General features: G+C 38.8%; 1 protein-coding gene across 2 annotated transcripts in view; it reads left to right on the top strand.

Annotated features, from left to right (window-relative positions):
• The window catches only part of Wdr81 (WD repeat domain 81), an 87,612-nt gene that overhangs the window by 8,321 nt on the left and 59,343 nt on the right, over positions 1 to 19,948 (top strand). For both annotated transcript variants that reach the window (XM_083125414.1, XM_083125413.1), the window contains exons 4-9: positions 189 to 345; positions 5,534 to 6,429; positions 9,523 to 9,723; positions 11,676 to 11,821; positions 13,462 to 13,649; positions 14,781 to 16,020. In XM_083125414.1, the coding sequence (XP_082981540.1) occupies positions 189 to 345; positions 5,534 to 6,429; positions 9,523 to 9,723; positions 11,676 to 11,821; positions 13,462 to 13,649; positions 14,781 to 16,020 (2,828 nt within the window). The remainder of the gene's footprint in view (positions 1 to 188; positions 346 to 5,533; positions 6,430 to 9,522; positions 9,724 to 11,675; positions 11,822 to 13,461; positions 13,650 to 14,780; positions 16,021 to 19,948) is intronic.

Here is a 19,948-nt window from a genome sequence, read left to right as displayed (position 1 = left end):
TGGTAACCCTAGAACACTGTTCGAATCACCTCTCCAGGAAATCTACAATTCCTATTTACCCATCCTGGTGCATTATTCGTCATGTCAAATTACTTGCAGGTTCGATAATAAATCAAATCCAAAGTGGTCACCAATATGGATGGGTCGTATGGTCCTGTTCTAATGTAATTCTTCTGTGTATCTTCCAGGGCATCAAGAAACAGAAGAAGAAAGTCATTCCATTGCCTCGGTCCCACCCAATGGTTTCCGAGTCTGAGCCTCAGTTGTCATTCTGCCAGTTGTTACATTATGTTTCACAATCCAATCATAAAAATCTGTGGAAGGAAGCTTACAAGAAATATATGAGTAAGTAGTGAAAATCAGTCATCTGAAAGTTTTAATGTAGTTCAGATTTTGATTTTTTTAACCATTTTGAAAAGTTATTGGTCTGTGAATGCAAAGTGTGCTTTATTTTTTGCCTCAGCTACACGCTGTTAGTATAATTTGCATGCATTGTGTTTTTGACACTAAGTCTTGTAACACAGTTAAATTGATTGTTTCAAGGGGTGCCAGGTTCAATCTCTGGTGGAGGCACATTGTTCTGATCCCACTTTAAACTACGGATTTCAGTCCTAAGTAGCAAGTCTGCATAAAATGGACTTAAAACAAACTAACTTGTTTATCTCAACAGCTGTCATTTTTTCATTCAGTACTGTTCTCATAAGTTTGCAGGCTCAGATGAATTCTCCAGAATGTTAGTTCACTACTAAACGTAGGAGGCATAAAATGCCGTATCTGATTTGTGCTTCTGATGGAAAAGTATTGAATACCAGGGGTGATATTGTTGCAGTGTTGCACAACGACCGGATATTTTACCATGAAATTGCATGCTTTTTGTTAGTATTTTTTCATTGTTTTCCTATTAAATATATTGAACATAAACAAATAATTTTACCCTTGATTGCTTCAAAAAAGCTAATTCCATTATGATCTGTTAAAAAGAAGAAAGCAACCTGCTAGATTTCACAGTATATGAGTAGACTTACAGGTCGACATTGCAGCGCCGAAGCAACAGCCTGATCTCTACAACGAGAAGCATTGGAGCGAAGTTCAAGGCCGTTGTTCCTATCCTTATGCCAAAGCCGACTCGTCGTTGCAGTAACTTCACCCACCAGGCGCAGGGAAGAAGACTTCACGACGGACCGGCAGGAAATGCTGCGCTGGGATGCTAATTATTTTTTACGCTGTTAGAGAACAACAGCGTGCGAACAGTAGGCAAGCTCAAGGTCTTACTGTCTCGTGTCGTAGAGCAACAGAGAAAATATCCACGTTACGCAAAGATAAATATTTTCCTTTGGGGAGAATTTTAACCTAATTTACTAACCTTACCACCAATCACCAATTGAAATTCAGTTTAAAATATAAATGGAGTGCTAGTTATTTTACCTGACGTTGTGGCATGGGTGCTGGGACTAATTATCTATTGTCATAGTTGTGATATTTTATGTACTGTTGTTTAGTCGTGTTCCAACAGGTACCAATACCAATGCTTGAAAATTGGAACAATTAAAAATTGTTCAAAATACTGATCAATATTATTGGGTGAGTATTCCAGCCCAATTAGGAGCATCAATTTATCAGAGTTTTCCTTCAAAATACCGTAGTTCTTTGAATCGAAGATGCCATCGAATCTAAGGCGCACCTGAATTTTCGCCTCATTTTTTCAGAAAAAAAAATCTTCGAATTTAAGATGCAGGAATATGAACATAGACATTCATATTTTAACCTTTGCGGTGTTTATTTAAACATTTATAGGGTACATGTTTATTTGTTTACAAATACCTATACAGTACTTTACCTTGCAACATCGGTAACTTCTGTTTTTACAATTTTTTGTTTATTTTGCTTTTGCTTCTCCGTATTTATCCTGTTACCAGTACCTTACTACAAGTGCGTCAACGAAACCTGACTACAGGTATGTACTGGGAAACATTAAGATTCTATCTCCCGTGCTTTCCCAATTACAAAACTGATAACAATTGAATTACTATTTGTTGTAAAAAAGGGGAAAAATTTCGTTGAGCATTTTCTTATCAGGAAAACAAAATGTTGATTGTTGTATTGCAGCTACCGGTAATTTTAAGGAAAGTTAAGAGAAAGGTATTTACTCTTTGTAACTACCGGTATTAGAGACTGCAGTAGATTCTATGTTGTACGTGCATGAAATTTGTATATTGTAGTATATACATCGAATCGAGGACACCATCGAATGTAAGGTGCACCTGAATTTTGGATGTCTAAAATCTGACAAAAACCTGCACCTTAGATTCGAAGAACTACAGTATTCAACAATTGAATCAGAACATTAAAGTACTTCTCACGTAACAAAAAAAAAAAAAAAAGAAACACAATTCTGCACAATATTGTTGCTCAATATATGGAACTTCAATTTTGCATGATAATTATTAATTATCCTCCTCAAAAGTGTCAGATTTTGCAGCTCGTGCGTAAGACCAAAATGCCTGAAAAGTATTGGTCGCCAGCTGGTACCAGTGAACAAAATACAACCGATACATCGACATTGGCTCAGCCCGAATATAAATACATATAAAATTATAAATAAATACATGATTTATCTTATTTTAATAATTAGGAAGTGGCGGTGAATTATGATTAGATGAAATTGATGAATAGAAGTGGTAAAGAACAACATTAAATAACAAATTTAATTAATTAAATAATTATTGTCTAAAGGAAACTAGCCAAGAAGACATAAGAATAACAATATCCAAACTCCTTTTCAATGCCATGTGCTTGTAAATAGTGCCATAAGAGATACTTCAGATGGCAGAACAACCTTAGACGGGCCTCTCCGATCGTGTAGTGGTAACGTGATCTTGTAATCAAGGGGTCCCAGGTTCAATTCCTGGTGGAGGCATATTGCACAGTAGTTTAGATCCCACTTTAAACTGTAGGTCAAGTCCCGGTTAGCCTTTCTATGCATAAATGGACTTAAAGCTACAATAGTACCTGTTCAAAGCAAAATTATATGAAGAACAAAGTTGCAACATGTGACCAACAGATGTCAGAACATTTAGATGTAATTTGAAGCAGAACATCACATTATGTTAGTACTGCTGTGGTGCAAATTTCAAGATGTTTGTGTACAGTGGGATCCATGAGTATTACCGTGCAAATTGTCCATCACCATGTCCGTGCACTTTATTTGACCTAATCAGAGTTTCGAGAATTATAAGAAAACTCAAAACAAGCTGTTGACAACTTCTGCACCTGCATGCATAAAAATCCATGACTTAAAATCACATGGGAGAAAAAAAATAATGAAAATAGTCTGGACAATTAGCACGGTAATACTCATGGATCCCACAAGTGGGCCACCTCATCAGACAACGTAAACGAATGTCTGTACTGCTCCGTGGATTATGGATCTTATGAAACACTCAATTTGTGGAAAAATATTGACCGGTATCTGCCAAAATGAGCCAACTGGTGCTTCAGAGCCATTTCATTGTCACGGGTGGGACACACAGAGTACATTTGTGTCATTAAAGTAAGTAGTCTACTAATAGTTAAGCAACATTTTTTTTTTTTTTTTTTACAGTTTCTGTGTAATGAATTATGAAACTACACACTGTTGATTAAAAATAATTACCCTTAGAATACTTTCCCAGATCTATAGCAATAAGTGAACAATTTTTGTCACAGGTTGGGCTAATAAAACACTTCCTCTTCACTTAATAAGAACTTTATTTTAATTTCTGTGAATTTTCATGCAATAATAAATTAACTATTTAAGACAAAGTAATTGACCTTTTAATAATCTAGTAGAGGGAAATGTAAACAGTTAAGGGATAAATTGTTTGTTTTTTGTGCTGTCACCTGCGGGACACAATATGAAATAAAAGTCAATCGGAAGTTAAAACAATCAAACAATATGTGAAATACCTTCTACGAGGGTTACTATTTATACTATTTATATTTTGAGCCTAACAATGAAAAAACAGGAATTTGGCATTGAAAACTGCTTAATTGTTTTTCGAAGTATTCTCCTTTATGGTCAATACACTTTTGCATTCGTTCGAACCATTTGTCAAAGCAGTTTTTCCAATCTTCTTGAGACACCTCCATAATATGGTTTTTGAACGCATCAACGGCATCTTCCGCTGACGAAAATCGTTGTCCACGCAATTTGTTCTTGACATTCGGGAACAAGAAGAAGTCATTGGGTGCCAAATCAGGACTGTACGGCGGATGACCCATCAATTCAATTTTTTTACTGTTCATAAAGTCTGTTGTTAGACGAGATGTGTGACAGCTGGCATTGTCTTGATGAAGAATGATCCAACAGCTTTTGTTTGTTTTCCGTATTTGACCAAAGACCTCTGGCAAACAAATTGTTGTGTACCATTCAGAGTTGACCGTTCTACGTTCCTCTAAAGGCACAGTTGCCACATGACCAGTTTTCCTGAAAAAACAGGCGACCATTTGTTTGGATGTACTTCGAGCGCGAACAACTTTTGTTGGATTGGGTTCATCTTGAAACACCCATACAGTCGACTGCTGTTTACGTTCCGGCTCATATGCATATATCCATGATTCGTCACCTGTTACAATCTTATATACATCTTTTGAAGCACCACGATTGTATTTATTGAGCATTTGTTTGCACCAATTGACGCGAGCGTCTTTTTGAGTTTTTGTCAAATTGTGTGGGATCCAACGAGAACATACCTTTCTCACAGCTAAATGATCATGTAATATTTTATATATGCTGGTGGAACTAATTCCTATGATTGCCTCAATCTCACAGTATGTCACATGACGATCTTGCAGTAGTAGGTTTTGCACAGCATCAATGTTTTCTTGAACAACAACTGATTTTGGACGACCTTCGCGAATCTCGTCGGTGAGCGAATGGCGGCCACGATTAAATTCGTTATACCAGCGTTTCACAGTGGCATAGGAAGGACCTTCATCGCCAAATGTGGAAGTAAGTTGATCGATGCACTCTTGTCTTGATAATCCACGTCGAAAATCGTAAAAAATCATCGCACGAAAATGTTCACGAATTAATTCCATTTTATCGTTGTCGCGCAATCTCCAAGGCAACATAAACAACACAAATGAAGCTATTGACAAAACATTTGAAGTACGTTATGGTCAATAATGCCAGACGATTCCGTGCAAACATCAAATCGTACCTAACTTCAATCAGTGTTGCCAAGGCTCAAAATATAAATAGTGACCCTCGTACTGTTAACTGTAATACTTGAATTTTTATCAAAATTGAAGTCCACTTTATGCATGTATATGGTAATCGGGACTGGATGTACAGTTTAAAGTGGAATCCAAACCACTATGCTATGTGTATCGAACCCGGTACCTCGTTTTAATACCAAAATGCCATTTTTATATAGTGCTTTTGAATCGTGCAAATTTTTTGCGCTGAATTTTTCATGAAAACATGTGTCTTTACTGACGGAGCACTGATTAATCTGTACCAACTCTATTGAATATTTTGTCTTTCTTTCAGGCTCATCAATATTTGCTGATGGGAGGGAAAGCTCGAACATCAACCTGGTTGATTGTGATGCTCTGATGGGTGAAATTTTGATGCGGACATTTGGCTTACCAGTGATATCCAGAGGAATCGACGGTGACGAGCTGCATTTGCGAACAAAGAAACACGAAGCACATACAAATGTGTTACCGGCATATTGCATAGTGGACACCAAGTGTTACTTTTTAATCATCCAACCGTACATCAAACATACTGTTCATGACTGTGTTACGTTCAGTCCTGCCATCTTGGGCAATTCCTACACGAAACCGCTGTTTATAATTTACCAGTTACTCCAGTTAATGAGAGGAACTCATGATCGTGGCCTCGCACTTGGTGATTTGACCCTGCGTGACATTCATATTACGGAAAACATGTGGGTGCAAGTGTTGCCACGTGTGCTCGATAATGTTCACGTACCAGTGACGAACTCTTCACCGCCGATTAAAGAAACAAAGCTAGATAATGTGAGATCGGTCCACCAAGACGTTTTGATTGAGAATCCGGAAGCTCAAAATATCGTCAGGAGCAGTTTGAAGGGCATCTCCCAGTGCATAGGAAACAATAAGCTAGATAAAGCGACATCTGTTCACGATGTTGCTTTACATCAGTTACTGGAACTGTGGGTCCGCGGTAAAGTGTCGAACTTTGACTACATTATGGCCTTAAATTACCTGGCTGGGCGTCAGTTCGGAAATCCCAACCATCACCATGTGATGCCGTGGATTATGGATTTTAGTGTACCTTTTGGAGGTTGGAGGGACCTTTCAAAGTCCAAGTTTCGACTGAATAAAGGTGATAGACAATTGGATCTTACCTATGATGTAACTCAGGTTCCAAATTTTGAAAATTCTGGAATTCCGATCCAAGTAAGTTATGGTTTATAGAAATCAGTTCGTTCTGTGTTTACTGTGAAACTCTGATTTTAAGTTTTCTGATTCTACATTTTCCCACATTATACAGGCTGTATCATAAGTAATGCACAAACTGACACAGTTGAAAGTGCACGATAATGGAAGCAAAAAATTCTCGGTAAACATGGGTCTGAACATTCTACTTACTTTAACGTTAGTATGTTACATGTATGTTACAATTCTGTACACTCGTTACCTGTTAAAGGAGGTGTTCAAAGTGTCGTCCTTGCATCTGGATGCGATACTGTACTCGATTCCGCATTGGGTTTCGAATTCTTTCGAACACCCCCCGGTTCATTTCGGAATTTGTCACAAGCATGTACAATTCTCTGTACTGATTGTTTCCATCCTGTTTGATTACAACACCACCTCTCGGAAATGTGTAAGTTTGTGCTATTACTTATGATACACCCTGTACATTCAATCATGATAGTTCCAACATAGCAAAATGTTATAAAATTTTCCTCGATTTTACACATTCGCAAATTTTAAATTTTTTCAGCTTGCCTCACCAAAAAACGTAAAATCAAGATTTCCCTGTATATCTGCAACCTTTGTCAAAAGTTTCAAGACTGGCACTGTAAGAAATAAAATGTTCAACTTGCCAACTTATGGCCCTTGTTCCCTTCAAAGTAAATCCCTCCACAACTGATACATTGGCAATATTTCCAAAGGTTTGGGAAGAAATGTAAGAATACTTTTCAACTTATCTGCCAGTGTCTTGCGGGTAGCGGCAGGGTCCTTGTACCCATTCCGTGAAGTGTTTTCTTCAATCGGGGAAACTGGAAGAAATTGCAGGGTGACATGTGAGGATAATGGCATAATTTGACCAGATAATTTTCTAACATCAAATCCCACTTTCACTTTTAAAATGTTAATGTAATTCATAGACTGTAATTAAATTGGTGAGTAATTAGTCAATGTTTGTTCAGTTTAGTCAGTAATTTTGATTCTTTTACTACTTTCCACCCTGGTATCATGTAAGTATCATGTAAGATATCTGTGGGCCAAAGAGGTAATTCAGTTGCTATAATCTAAATTAATAAAACTCTCATGTAAAGTAAAAAAAGTAAAGTGCTCCCCTGTGCATAGCACCATGCCATGAAGGCATATAGGGGGGGGGGTAACGCCCCGCACTTTCTTGATCCGGTCGTGAGTTTGGGTGATGTGATCAGCATCACGCCCTTGACCGCCTTTACCCCTCAGGTACCCATGTTATTCGGTGCTGGGTGGGTGCCGGGGCCGCTTTCAACATTAGAAAAGTTCCCGGATTTGAACCGGCCAGGGATCGAACCTGGGACCTTTAGCTTGGTAGTCAGACGTGTTACCGACTGAGCCACCGTGGCCATGTATTATGCGTAAAGAAGCACTTATTTAATAATTCAATTAATTTTTTTTCTGTTGTCAGACTTCACTTTTTGTCTGCTTTTGTCAGGCTAAAGTCCTTGAAGATCTTTTTTTTTATAAACACCGGATGTTTCAGAAATAATTTAGGGGTTACAAAAATTTATTGCAAGTAAAGTATTGAACTTACGTTAATTTAACAAGTCCAGATCGAAGGAGGAATGCAGTTTTTTTTTACGAATGTTCAATGTGTGCACCACGGGAGACACAGCACATGTCGATACGATAGTCTAGTTCTTGCCACACTTGCATCAACGTGGGCCTGTTGATAGTGTCTATCGCCGCAATGATACTCTCCCTTAGGTCTGTGATATCACGTGGCATCAGTGCGACAAATACCCTGTCTTTGATGAAACCCCATAAAAGAAATCAGAAGGTGTAAGCTCTGTTAATCTTGGGGACCAAAACACTGTGAGTGATGTGAGTGTCGCTTAGCGGCAGGAATGCGAGCTCTCAGCTTAACAAAACATGCACGCACAAACTGTTTTCGTTCCTCGTTCGTTCTGGACTGGTTCATTGACGTAAGTTCAATAGTTTACTTGCAATAAATTTTTGTAACCTCTTGATTATATCTGAAACACCTGGTTTATTAAAATTGTGGGTGCATTGGCACCTAGGCTATTTGCACCAATCATATTATACAGGTCCAAGCCCCTTATTTTAACTAAAACCAACTGGGTCTTTCTCGGGACTTAAACCACCATACCTGCAAGAGCTGAGACTGTAGAGAGGCACTCAAGAAAAAAAAACAGAGGACAACCAACTCCAGAGTATTATACATGTCATGGGTCCAGACAGCTGACAGTTGTTGACCCACATAAATGCAGTTTACCCAGGTGTACTATGTGGAAAAGAGTTGACATATGTGACTTCTTTTACATTAAAAGTTTTTAACTATTTTTATTGTTTGGTGTTTGTGTATATTTATCTATCTTCTGTAACAGATAAAACTATTTAGAAAATTTAGAAAATTCATGTCATATATTTACCAAAGTATATTCTCAGAGTGAATGAACAATGAATGTTTCACATATAAGCATAAATTCGAAATTAGTTAATTTACTTACGTAAAGTGAGTATATAGTTGTTGTAGACGACGTTTCGGTGGCAGCTACCCCCTTCTTCAGGTCGTGCAGTCGGCTATTACGTGCATACGTAAAGCTTCGTCATTTAGAAAGGATCAAGGTATATGTATGGACAGGTTGGATGTTAGGATGACTAATAACTAAAACATGGTAAAACTGTTAAAACTGCTATAAAAATTGTACTCAGTAATTGAACATACTTGTTCCTGTCAACATGGAGCTGTGATAGAGTAACATTATGGGTTTTAACAATTTTTATAGCAGTTTTACCATGTTTTAGTTATTAGTCATCCTAACATCCAAACTGTTCATACATATACCTTGATCCTTTCTAAATGACGAAGCTTTACGTATGCACTTAATAGCAGACTTCATGACCTGAAGAAGGGGCAGTTGCCACCGAAATGTCGTCTACAACAACTATACTCACTTTACGTAAGTAAATTAACTAATTTTGAATTTATGCTTATATATGATAGTGAGTAAGTCGCACGGAACCAAAAAATGAATGTTTCGCATTAACATATGCAGTGTTAACCTTGAATGAACTATTTTTCAGGTGCCACATCATATATCTGATGTTTTGTCGGAAATAACATATTATGTGTATATGGCAAGACGCACACCAAAGACAATTCTATGTAAATATGTACGAACAAAGTGGGTGCCTGCGGAATATCCGTCATCCATACAACGAATGCAAGAATGGACCCCAGATGAGTGCATACCTGAATTCTTCATGGATCCCCTGACCTTCAAGGTATGTCAACAATTTCTGTTTACCTCTGTAGTTAACTTTTGCAGTGAGAACAGTTTGAAAAAAGGACTTCATTGATGTTAATCTGGGAACTATAAAGATGTATGGCTGCCACTGTGGTGTGCCACATTGAGTGGTCACTTCGCCAAAGTTTCAAAGTTTGAGTCCTGAGTGTTTCTTTGCGAGTGCCCCTTTACATTCAGTTAAACCTTGATTTTATGTTTTTCAGGTGATTTGAGACGAAAGACTTTAAATTGTAGAAAAACGTACAGAGTGTTTTGAAGGTCGTGTGACCCTGATTTTGATCCTTTGTGGCACAAAAATGGAGAGCTATTCACTGTGGGATTTCTGCATTATGAAGCCCCATTCATTAAGGAATTTTTAAATACCTTAGGTTATGGCAGAGCCACAATTTGTGACTGCTGCCCGTGCTGTTCTATGATTTGCAACCAGTAGGAGTTGTGTGCAGCCATTCAAGGCATGCAGTACAGTCTCCGCCCGGCTTTTTCCCTCCGAGTCAGTGTTGCCAACTTAGCTCTCTTGGAGCCAGATCTGACTCTTTCGTGCAGTCGTTTGCCTGTGAACTGGGACCCCTGCCCCCGTGCCTCACTATGATACCATCACTGGTTCCGGCCTACATAGACCAACTTTTGCCATGGTTATGCTTGTTCCACTTGACGTGATATTGTTATAATGGCTGCATCTCCCCATCCCCTCTACTTTTTTTTTATAGCACCGTGATGACATGAAATTGGCATAATATTGTTATCAGCGAATCCTTTATTTTCAATTTCGTACGACCATGAGATGGGTGATGCCGCCGGATCTAGATGGTGAAAACTAAAAATAAATTGTCATTAATTTAGAGTTAACAGTAATAGCAGCACCCCACCCCTTTGACAACTAACATTACTCTAGGAAGCACTTCGTAAATCTAGCTCCTTGAAAGTCAGTTTTAACTTTATTTAAGGTGAAATTTAGCTCTTATGTGCACCAGGTTTGGCAACACTGCCAGGAGGCAAGGAGAAATGCATTGGGCATATGAGAGTATTTTTTGATTTGTTATCTTGGGAATATCAAACTTCCGATGAAATAGAAAATGATATCAATGGGAAGAGGGCAGTTTGAAGAAGTGGTTGCGCAGCAGAAAAGTCGAAACTCCCATTTGATTAGCCATAACGTGATGTTGAAGTTGATTCCGCATAAGGAATACATGGGATTCCGAAAATTCTTATTCGTCATATTTTTTACAGGTTGTATGTAGCTTAATAATCAACTTTGAAAAATGCTTCGACTTGTCACATGTGGAGAAATTCATACTCTCTTGTACCCACACGTTTTTCTTCAGTAGCATTGCTTATTCTGATGATATTCATATAAATGCACACATGGTGCGTAACTGTATCTCCTCGCCTTAATGTTAATAGATTTAGAAATAGCAATGTTATGAGTGGACTCGGAAGTTACATTTTTGTTGTTTAGCTAGCAGTACACTAGCAGTACAGGATTTTGTCAACAGATGCAAGCAATGAGATAAATAGAGTTAGTTTTTGCAGCCCTGAAGAATATTATGAAACACTGTATTTATCAAAAAAATTACAAACATTTTGCAGTATGCTAATGAGTCTGTTTTCTTAGTCTGTCTTAATATCATCTACTTTACTCATTTAATTAAATAATCTTTTCAGCCATAAAGTGATATTTTTCTTTGACATGAAAGCTGAAGTCAATTGGGGAACTACGAATGAGTAGTGGAAACCTACAACACCAACTGGGGGTTTGTCATGCTAACCCTGCAACTGGTTGGTTCATCTCCCACCACTCGTCGAAGTAAGGCAGGCAGTCTGTAGGTAGGCACCGGCCCTCACGAGCTGTTACACCACTCATTATTATTATAATACTCTTTCTGCTAAGATGACAGAACATGATGCGTTTTATAAATTATTTTTTTTTAGTCAATTCATGAAGATCTTCCCGATCTGGAGGTTCCACCTTGGGCATCTTCACCAGAGCGTTTTATAGAAGTGCATCGTCAGGCTTTGGAAAGTGTCCATGTATCTGAAAGGCTGCATCATTGGATTGATCTGACGTTTGGATATAAGTAAGTGGATTTGTTAGTGACCAACGAAATTCTTCTCCTCTATCCATAGATACATATTGCTAATAGTTTGACATACATGACAAAAAAACAAAGGATGATTTTTTTAATGGCACTTTTTCTGCTTCTTTTGGTTAATCACAATGATGAGGATGAATTGTGATTAGTAGAGACACATTTTTTTGGTAAATAAAAAAGTAAAATTTCGGTACAAAAACAGTCAATTTCGGATTCAAAAGCGGTAAATAAAGTGAAATTTCGTTGTTATAGTGGTGAAAAAGCAGTATATAAAATGACATTTTGGTTTTAAAAATGTAAATATAATCCTAAATTTGATTTAAAACTGCACTATTACACAAAATAAACATATCCCTTGTAATAGCACATTAAATCATTATCAAAATATCAAGTTTAATCCTGTATAAAAGAGTCCATTTTTGCTTCTCAAATGTTTGTAGCAAAATGAATCAATATCAGTGAATTGCATAACTCACAGGATAATTCAGACTTCAGAAAGTGTCGCATCGGTATATAAACGGTAAATTTCTTGTTTAAGAGCCAATTTCCCATTTTGCAGTTCATTTCGTGACAAAACAGGGTAGGAAAATGCACCTCACACCTTTCAGAAACATGAAAAATTAACATTAGAATGTGTTATTTCACATTTTGTGTTTTCGTCAAAAACGAAATATGCATACCTGTAGTGATTAGATAACAGGAAACTCACTTTTGGCTGCTCACAATGTCAAGAATGAATGGGAAATTTACCTTTGGCTAATCACAATGATGATTTGATAACTGAACACTCACTGTTAAATAACAAAAATATAAATACAGATTAAAATTGTTCTCATGAACAAAATGATACAATAAATGGAATGTTTTATCTCCATATTTTCTAGGGCCGAGCCAATACTGTTTCACACCATGTTCAACACATTGATAACTATTACAGTGGAACCCTGATTTTATGTTTCCGGGTTTTACATTTTCCCATGTTATACATTCAATAATGATGGTCCCAACATAGCAAAATGTTATAAAATGTTCCTCAATTTTACATTTTCCCGCATTTTAAGTTTTTTGAGCTTGGTCCTATGAGAAATGTAAAATCGAGTTTCCACTGTAATACGTATGTATTCCACTGCAATCATATACATCAATTTACCCGAGTTTTGCTTTAAAATATTGAAGAACTACATTGGAATATTAAAATAATAGCAATTTAATCACAAAATCCATGTTACCACATGTTTACTGGTGCAAAGTAAGCAAAAAAACTGTAAATTTTATATAAACTCAACAAAAGTGCTGCAAGACATCTTTGCTAACCCCACTAACTACTTAAACTTTGGGAAAGTATCAGCTGGCACTTTGTGAAAACAATCTACTGATATTATCCTATACCATTTTTGGCATTGGTTCAGACCTAATATTTTCCATTCCCTTTTCAAGAGACTTCATTTCATTTCATTTTACAGTAGACAGACTAGAATAGAGCAGTTGCTTATTTTAATCATAACTATTGTAAACTTTCATTGAAGAAGAGTCTTGGTAAGTTTTCCAAATGTTACCACATTACACAGGTTACTTAAATAATATAAATTATTACATACGGAATGTTATTTTCCTCTCATTCTCAGGTTATCAGGAAATGCTGCAATAAAATGCAAGAATGTGTGTCTTCATCTTGTGGACAATCACACAAACCTTACGAACAATGGAGTTGTGCAATTATTCTCACAGCCCCACCCACATCGTATTATTCCATCTCCATATTATGGAAAAACTCCTCCTAAGATTCATCTGGGACTTCCTAAGGATAAAAAAAGTAGGTATAATTCTCCTTTATTCATATCTAATTATAATTTTATAAGATGTGTAGATGATACTGCTTTTTTGTGCTATTTATGACAATTACTTTTATGTTCTAATCATGTATTAGTAATAATATGAGTTCAGTGGAGGAAAATTATGTAATTATTCACTACTTACTTACTTATTTTGTTACAAAAATATGGCCACCTATTCCAATACATGTTTTTAAACCTGTGTACTAGTGTCTTGCAATAACATGTTGGTATTTTGACACCCATTAGGAGAAGGTCTGAATATGTGCTCAACTTGGTGTCGATATCAACTGTCCCCTTTTGTGCTACACCATTTCAAAATTACACCATTTTCTGATAATTTTCCTATGTATCTTCAGCCACATGATAGATATGGAGGCAACCTAATGTGCGTCTCTTCAGCCTGCATCAAGGTTACTAGAAAAATTAATGCCACGTTCTTGGGTAGAGTACAGTTGTATTTTCAGGTGCACAGAATATGCATCTTTTGACACGTAAGACTTTCTAGGCTATATTTTGGATTTTTTAATTTGCTAATGTAAACAAGCTGTGGGTTTTTTGATACAATGCACATGTACCTTGCATGGAGGTTTGTTGAGTGTGTAAAGATCACTGGCCTGTGATGTTCATTGCTCAGATTTGAGTCAAATTACATACATACCATTCCACCTTCTTCCACAGCCTATAACTCTGTAAAGTTTCTCAGAAGAACCTAATATTTGTCATACGAGCAGCCTTCCAGGCATTATTGAACGATCATGGCAAATTTCATCCAAATTGATGGCTATGACCTGGAGGCCCTGGTTGACTGATATGGAATGACCCCTACGTTAAATGGGAGTCATTCCGTGTTTTTTTGTGAATACTAGTTTGAGCACCTCGTAAGTGGGGTTGTGATAACACTTTGTAATCAGTGGATACGAGGTTCGATCCTCAGTGGAGGCCATTTTGCACTGTGGTTTGGATGCTACTTTAAACTATATGTCCCGTCCTTATCAAACTGTTCATAAAATGGACTTAAAACAAACTAATATGTTTGAAATACTAGTAGAAGTTACAGTTTGCTATATTCATATCTATTCTGTTATAATATTGCACTTCTCTTCTTCTAGAGAGTGATAAGCCAGATAAGAGTGAAGATGAAGATCATAGTTCTGGATTTGAAGAAGAAGAACCTCGATCATTAGCCCTGACCAAATTCCTGAGCAAATCTAGAACTTCTCTTGTTGAAGAAAAGGAGAGGCCAGAACCAAAAAGCATAACCATTCCAAAAGATTATAATCCAGTAACTGCCTTGGTCGAGGTTGAATCATTGTATGGTTTTGTGGGGAAAACCTTCCACGAGTTACCAAAATTAAGCAGTGTCAGTGCAGGGGAAAATGTGAACTACAAACAAGCAGTTGCTAGTCGTCGAATACGTGAAATGCAAGTCTTGGGTTGCTTAGTGATGGAATTGTTTTTTGCTGCTCGACTGAGACCTGTTTCTTCGCAAAATTTTGAGGACAGATTGAAGTGCTGTAGGTTTGTTCTCAAGAATGAGTCTTTGGACTTTCCTAGGTGCGTGAAACAAGCCGCAAGTCTCCTTTTGCAAGTGCACAGTGACGATTCTGTAGTGGAAGACAAAGATAAGTCGTCGGCGAACAGCTCTGGAGTTTTATCTGGCCAAGAATCATCAAGTAGTTCCGACAGGGTCGCTAAACCGCTCTTGCCTTTTAAGTATCCAACCATTACATCTTTGGGGCTACCCCCGCCATCAGCGCATCAGCTTGTACAGCCTTTAACTTCAATTTTCCCGTTCCCGTCTTATTTTTCCCACTTGTACAAGCTGTTGCAAACCGTTCACGATTACGATGGACTCAAAGAGGATTTGTTGTTCTGTGATATTTCCGAGGATGAGCGGGTGAAGTTTCTTGAAAAGATCAGTGATTGCAAAGTGAAGGCTTTTGCTCGGGAACTGACCATCTTACTGCCGAAAGTGAATTCTGAGGGTATGGATTTGATTCTTCCGTACATTAGAGAACTCATGGAGGATCCGTATACGTCTGTGTCCGCAGCCTGGTACTTGTTCGATCCCGTTGCTCAAGCCCTGGGCCCGGAGAGAACCATCCAAGTGTTGCTGGATCCCGTGGTGAAGTTATTTGACTGTGAGGAACCATCTGCTAAACATATGAAGCTGTACCATCATAGCTTCCTTCTGCAGCTCATCGTGCGTCTTGGACTGCAAGTGTTCCTTAACAACTTTGTAACATCTTTGGTGGAAGCCGTTGGTGGATATAGAGATGTCAGCTACTCGGAAAGAGGAAACCGTTACTATCAGAGATCTGAATTCAGGTCGAAAGGATCGCATCTCAAGTTAGTATAAATTTTAGAACTTCGTCAAGTCTCAAATCTCTCTCCTCTCCATTTCTTCCTCTTTCTCTCTCCCTTCTTCTTTTTACCTATCTTCTTCCCCCCTTCTCCCCCTTCTCTCTTTCAAATTGTGCTAATTTTTTGCCCATGTGATTTGTCTCCACTTTGTTTTCCAAACACCTAGAGACAGGTGAAGATTAGGCATGCAAAGGAGTTGTACTACGTAGAAATTTTCAGCGAAAAATGCTGGCTCGACCAGGACTTGAACACAGGTCTCTGGCATACCGTGCCATAGCTCTAACCACTGAGCTACCGAGCCGGCCTGGCTCAGTGGTTAGAGCAATGGCATGGTATGCCAGAGACCCTGGTCGAGCCTGCATTTTTTGCTGAAAATTTCTACCTACAAACATATATAGAAAAATATGACACCCGGTTACCATGGCACCTGAAAATTTTCACCTGGTGACTGAATTTTCAAATCCAGTTCTATAGATGATTTTTTTTTTTTTTTTTTTAATATTTCAACAGGGTGTCTACCAGCCAAGAAAGTCAGTATAGTGAACTCTCATTGTTATGTACCTGAACTGGAATTTGATAAAATTGAATATTTGGAAATCTAAAATTGTATGGAGTTGTGGTTAAGATTTGTTCACTTTGTGTCTTAGAAATTACATTCTTTTATGCATTAAGTTTTGTAAAAATATTAAATAAAGTAATGTGGCCATTCCCCATCCAAGATGAAGTCTGATGCATTAATTTTTAAATTCATTAATAATTAAAGCAAGTCTAAAATCTCTTGTTAAAGCACAGCTTCAGTTTTCATCTTAACCGGCCTTGTGGTAGGGGTTTTTCATTGAATAAAAATATATATTTTCTTAATTTTACAACTATACCTAAGTAGGGGGCGATTAAATAAACGTTACGAAAAAGGAAGAAAAGGGTCAAGAAAAATGGAAAAAATGTTCAAGAAGAAGCACTGAAAGGTCAAGAAAAGTCATGAAAGAATCAAGAATTTTGGATTTGTTATTTTGTTAGACACCCTCTTCACGTTCTTATGGAAATTTTCATCACCTTTTATAAAAATACCAAGTACAGTATGTGTTTTTAAAAGTTTGTGTTTTTTCTATGTCATGTGTATCATTAAATCAGAATAATATTTGGTACGGTCAATAAATAACCGGATTAATGCCGTGAAGAAGCAAAATAAAGTGACAGAGCAATGAGACTTACGGGATATGTAGGCCAGGCTGGGGTATGCCACATGTTTGCAAGACGAGTTCCAGACCACGTCGCTAGGTGGCAGCACTGGCAGGGAAAGGAGGTTGTGGATGTGCAATTTGCCTCCAAGGTGCCAGTCAGTCATTCAGTGAGGTGAGTCATGGCGTTCACAGTGTCAGGTGCCTCAACAACGCAGGGGAGTATGGCATTACCGATGAGTCGATTTCTGCCGTTTATGACCTCATACAGGAGTGTCAGGGGATTAGTCTGAACCAGATTGCAACCGAACTCGTCATTAGTCATAGTACAGCATACATTACTGTTCATGAACACATTCACTACGGTGTTGCCTTCTGCTGTCAAAGATTGTATCACGGATTGCTGAACCTACTTTGTGGCACCTGACACTGTGAACGCCATGGCTCACCTCAATGAATGACTGACTGGCGCCTTGGAGGCAAATTGCACATACGTAACCTCCCTTCCCTGCCAGTGCTGCCACCTAGCTATGCAGTCTGGAACTCTTCTCACAGACATGTGGCATACCCCAGCCTGGCCTACATATCCTGTAAGTTGCATCTCTCTGTCACTTTATTTTGCTTTTTCCCGGCATTAATCCGTTTATTTATTGACCGTACCAAATAAATATGGCATTATAAAGTTTCGCAATGTTGCTAGCCAAAGTTTAAAATCTGCAGCAATATGGTAGGGTGGGCCACATATTAGAATGTATAGTATAGGTTATTCATGCTGTTACCAGTTGAGCCTTCTTTCGGAATGCTGTTCTGGTGCAAGAATTATTTACTTTTTATTCAAGTTTCTATTATTTAATAAATTAAATGTTTTAAGATCATATTTCAAAATGTGTAGCTTTATTACTTACGTGAAATTTAAAAGATTTCGTAATTCCACGTTGCACTATTTAATGGTTCAATCCTATTAATTTCGAAGATCCACTGTCTTCATTCACAAAAGGGTACGGCGTTTGAAGCGGAGATGGTACCGCGTCAGTACATTGTTTGTTCCCGGGCGGCGGTGGTTGCGATTTTTCCCGTTCGGCAGCACTGGCGCGCGCATCTTGGTTTGCGTCGTCTGCTTCCTGTTGTTCGGTGGCGTTGTCAGTTGGGGGTTGGGGGCTGGGCCGTGTTGCTCGGTAATGTGCCGTTCCTGTTCCCCGCGTGGCTGGAGGGGGGTCGAGTATGTGCATAGCATCTTTTCTTTTTCAGGTCGGGGATCTTTCTGAGGACAGGGTGCCAAGTTGGGTGTGCTTGTCCATTGTCCAGGTTTAGTGCTGGTTTCTGCTGGATGATAGCATGGGTTTCTTTGATGGTGTTTTCTATGACAGAGCCGGTTGGGTGAAATATGGATATGGAGGAGATGGAGTGGTTAGTGGAGTGGAGGTGTTGGGAGAGGCCTGATTTAGGTGTGTCGTTTTTGGAATCTTTTACATGTTCGTTAATCCGTTCTTGGACGGTGCGGATGGTTCTGCCAATGTAGGTGTTGTGGCATTGGCATGTGGTCTTGTAGACACCGGGGGATGCAAGTTTCGGTAGGTAGTATCTCTTGAAGTTGGGTAGTGCCCTTCCGATTTGGGATATGGGTTTGTGTGCTACTTGGATGTTGAAGGGTTTGAGGGCCTTGGCAAATTTTCCAGATGTGGTGGGGTGGTATGGAAAGGCGATCCATTTGGGTTTAGGATTTTGGTTCGGGTTATCTCTGTTTCTTGGATGTCTGAACTGGGTTTCTGTTTTTGCGCACCACATGGATAGTTGGCGCTCGGTGTAACCGTTGTTTAGGCCTATTTCCGTTACGCACGCTATTTCATCTTGCAGGTCATCTTCTGTGCAGCTGTGTGTGAAGGCTCTTCTGTAAAAGTTCATCCATACTCCAGCTTTCTGTTTTGGTGGGTGGTTGGATTTTGCATGGATATACTGGGTGCCCGAACCTGGTTTCCTGTATACGGATGTGACGAACTTGTCTTGGAGTCGTCGGATGCTGAGGTCGAGAAAGTTGAGGCGGCATTTTGTTCCCTTTCAACGGTGAAGTTTATGTTGGGATGTATGTTATTGAGGGCAGTTAGGAGAAGGGTTAGGTCCTCTTCCTGTTTGTAAATGACTATGGTGTCATCGGCATATCTTTTGTATCTTATATGAGCAAACTCTGGTTGGGTGAGAATTGACTTCTCGGCCACATTGCAGCACTATGTTGGATAGGGGTGCAGAAAGGGGGTTGCCCATCGCTAGGCCCCCTGTCCTGGTGGAAGAAACTGTCCTCGAACTGGAAATAGTTGGTGGGGTGAGGCAGGCTTGTAGAAGGTTGCAGATTTCATCAGTTACAAATGGAGGCGTGTTATTGCTGAGTAGCCAAGTTCTGGTGGAGTCAAGTGCAAGGCTGATCGGGATGGAGGAGTACATGTCCACTACGACCACCAGAACTTGGCTACTCAGCAATAACACGCCTCCATTTGTAACTGATGAAATCTGCAACCTTCTACAAGCCTGCCTCACCCACAACTATTTCCAGTTCGAGGACAGTTTCTTCCACCAGACAGGGGGCCTAGCGATGGGCAACCCCCTTTCTGCACCCCCTATCCAACATAGTGCTGCATGTGGCCGAGAAGTCAATTCTCACCCAACCAGAGTTTGCTCATATAAGATACAAAAGATATGCCGATGACACCATAGTCATTTACAAACAGGAAGAGGACCTAACC

The sequence above is a fragment of the Lepisma saccharinum genome, chromosome 7 (genome assembly GCF_977018435.1).
Source record: "Lepisma saccharinum chromosome 7, izLepSacc3.1, whole genome shotgun sequence".
Lineage (NCBI taxonomy): Eukaryota > Metazoa > Arthropoda > Insecta > Zygentoma > Lepismatidae > Lepisma > Lepisma saccharinum.
Note: the sequence above shows the minus strand (reverse complement) of the source record. Positions and strands in the feature narration are given on the sequence as shown.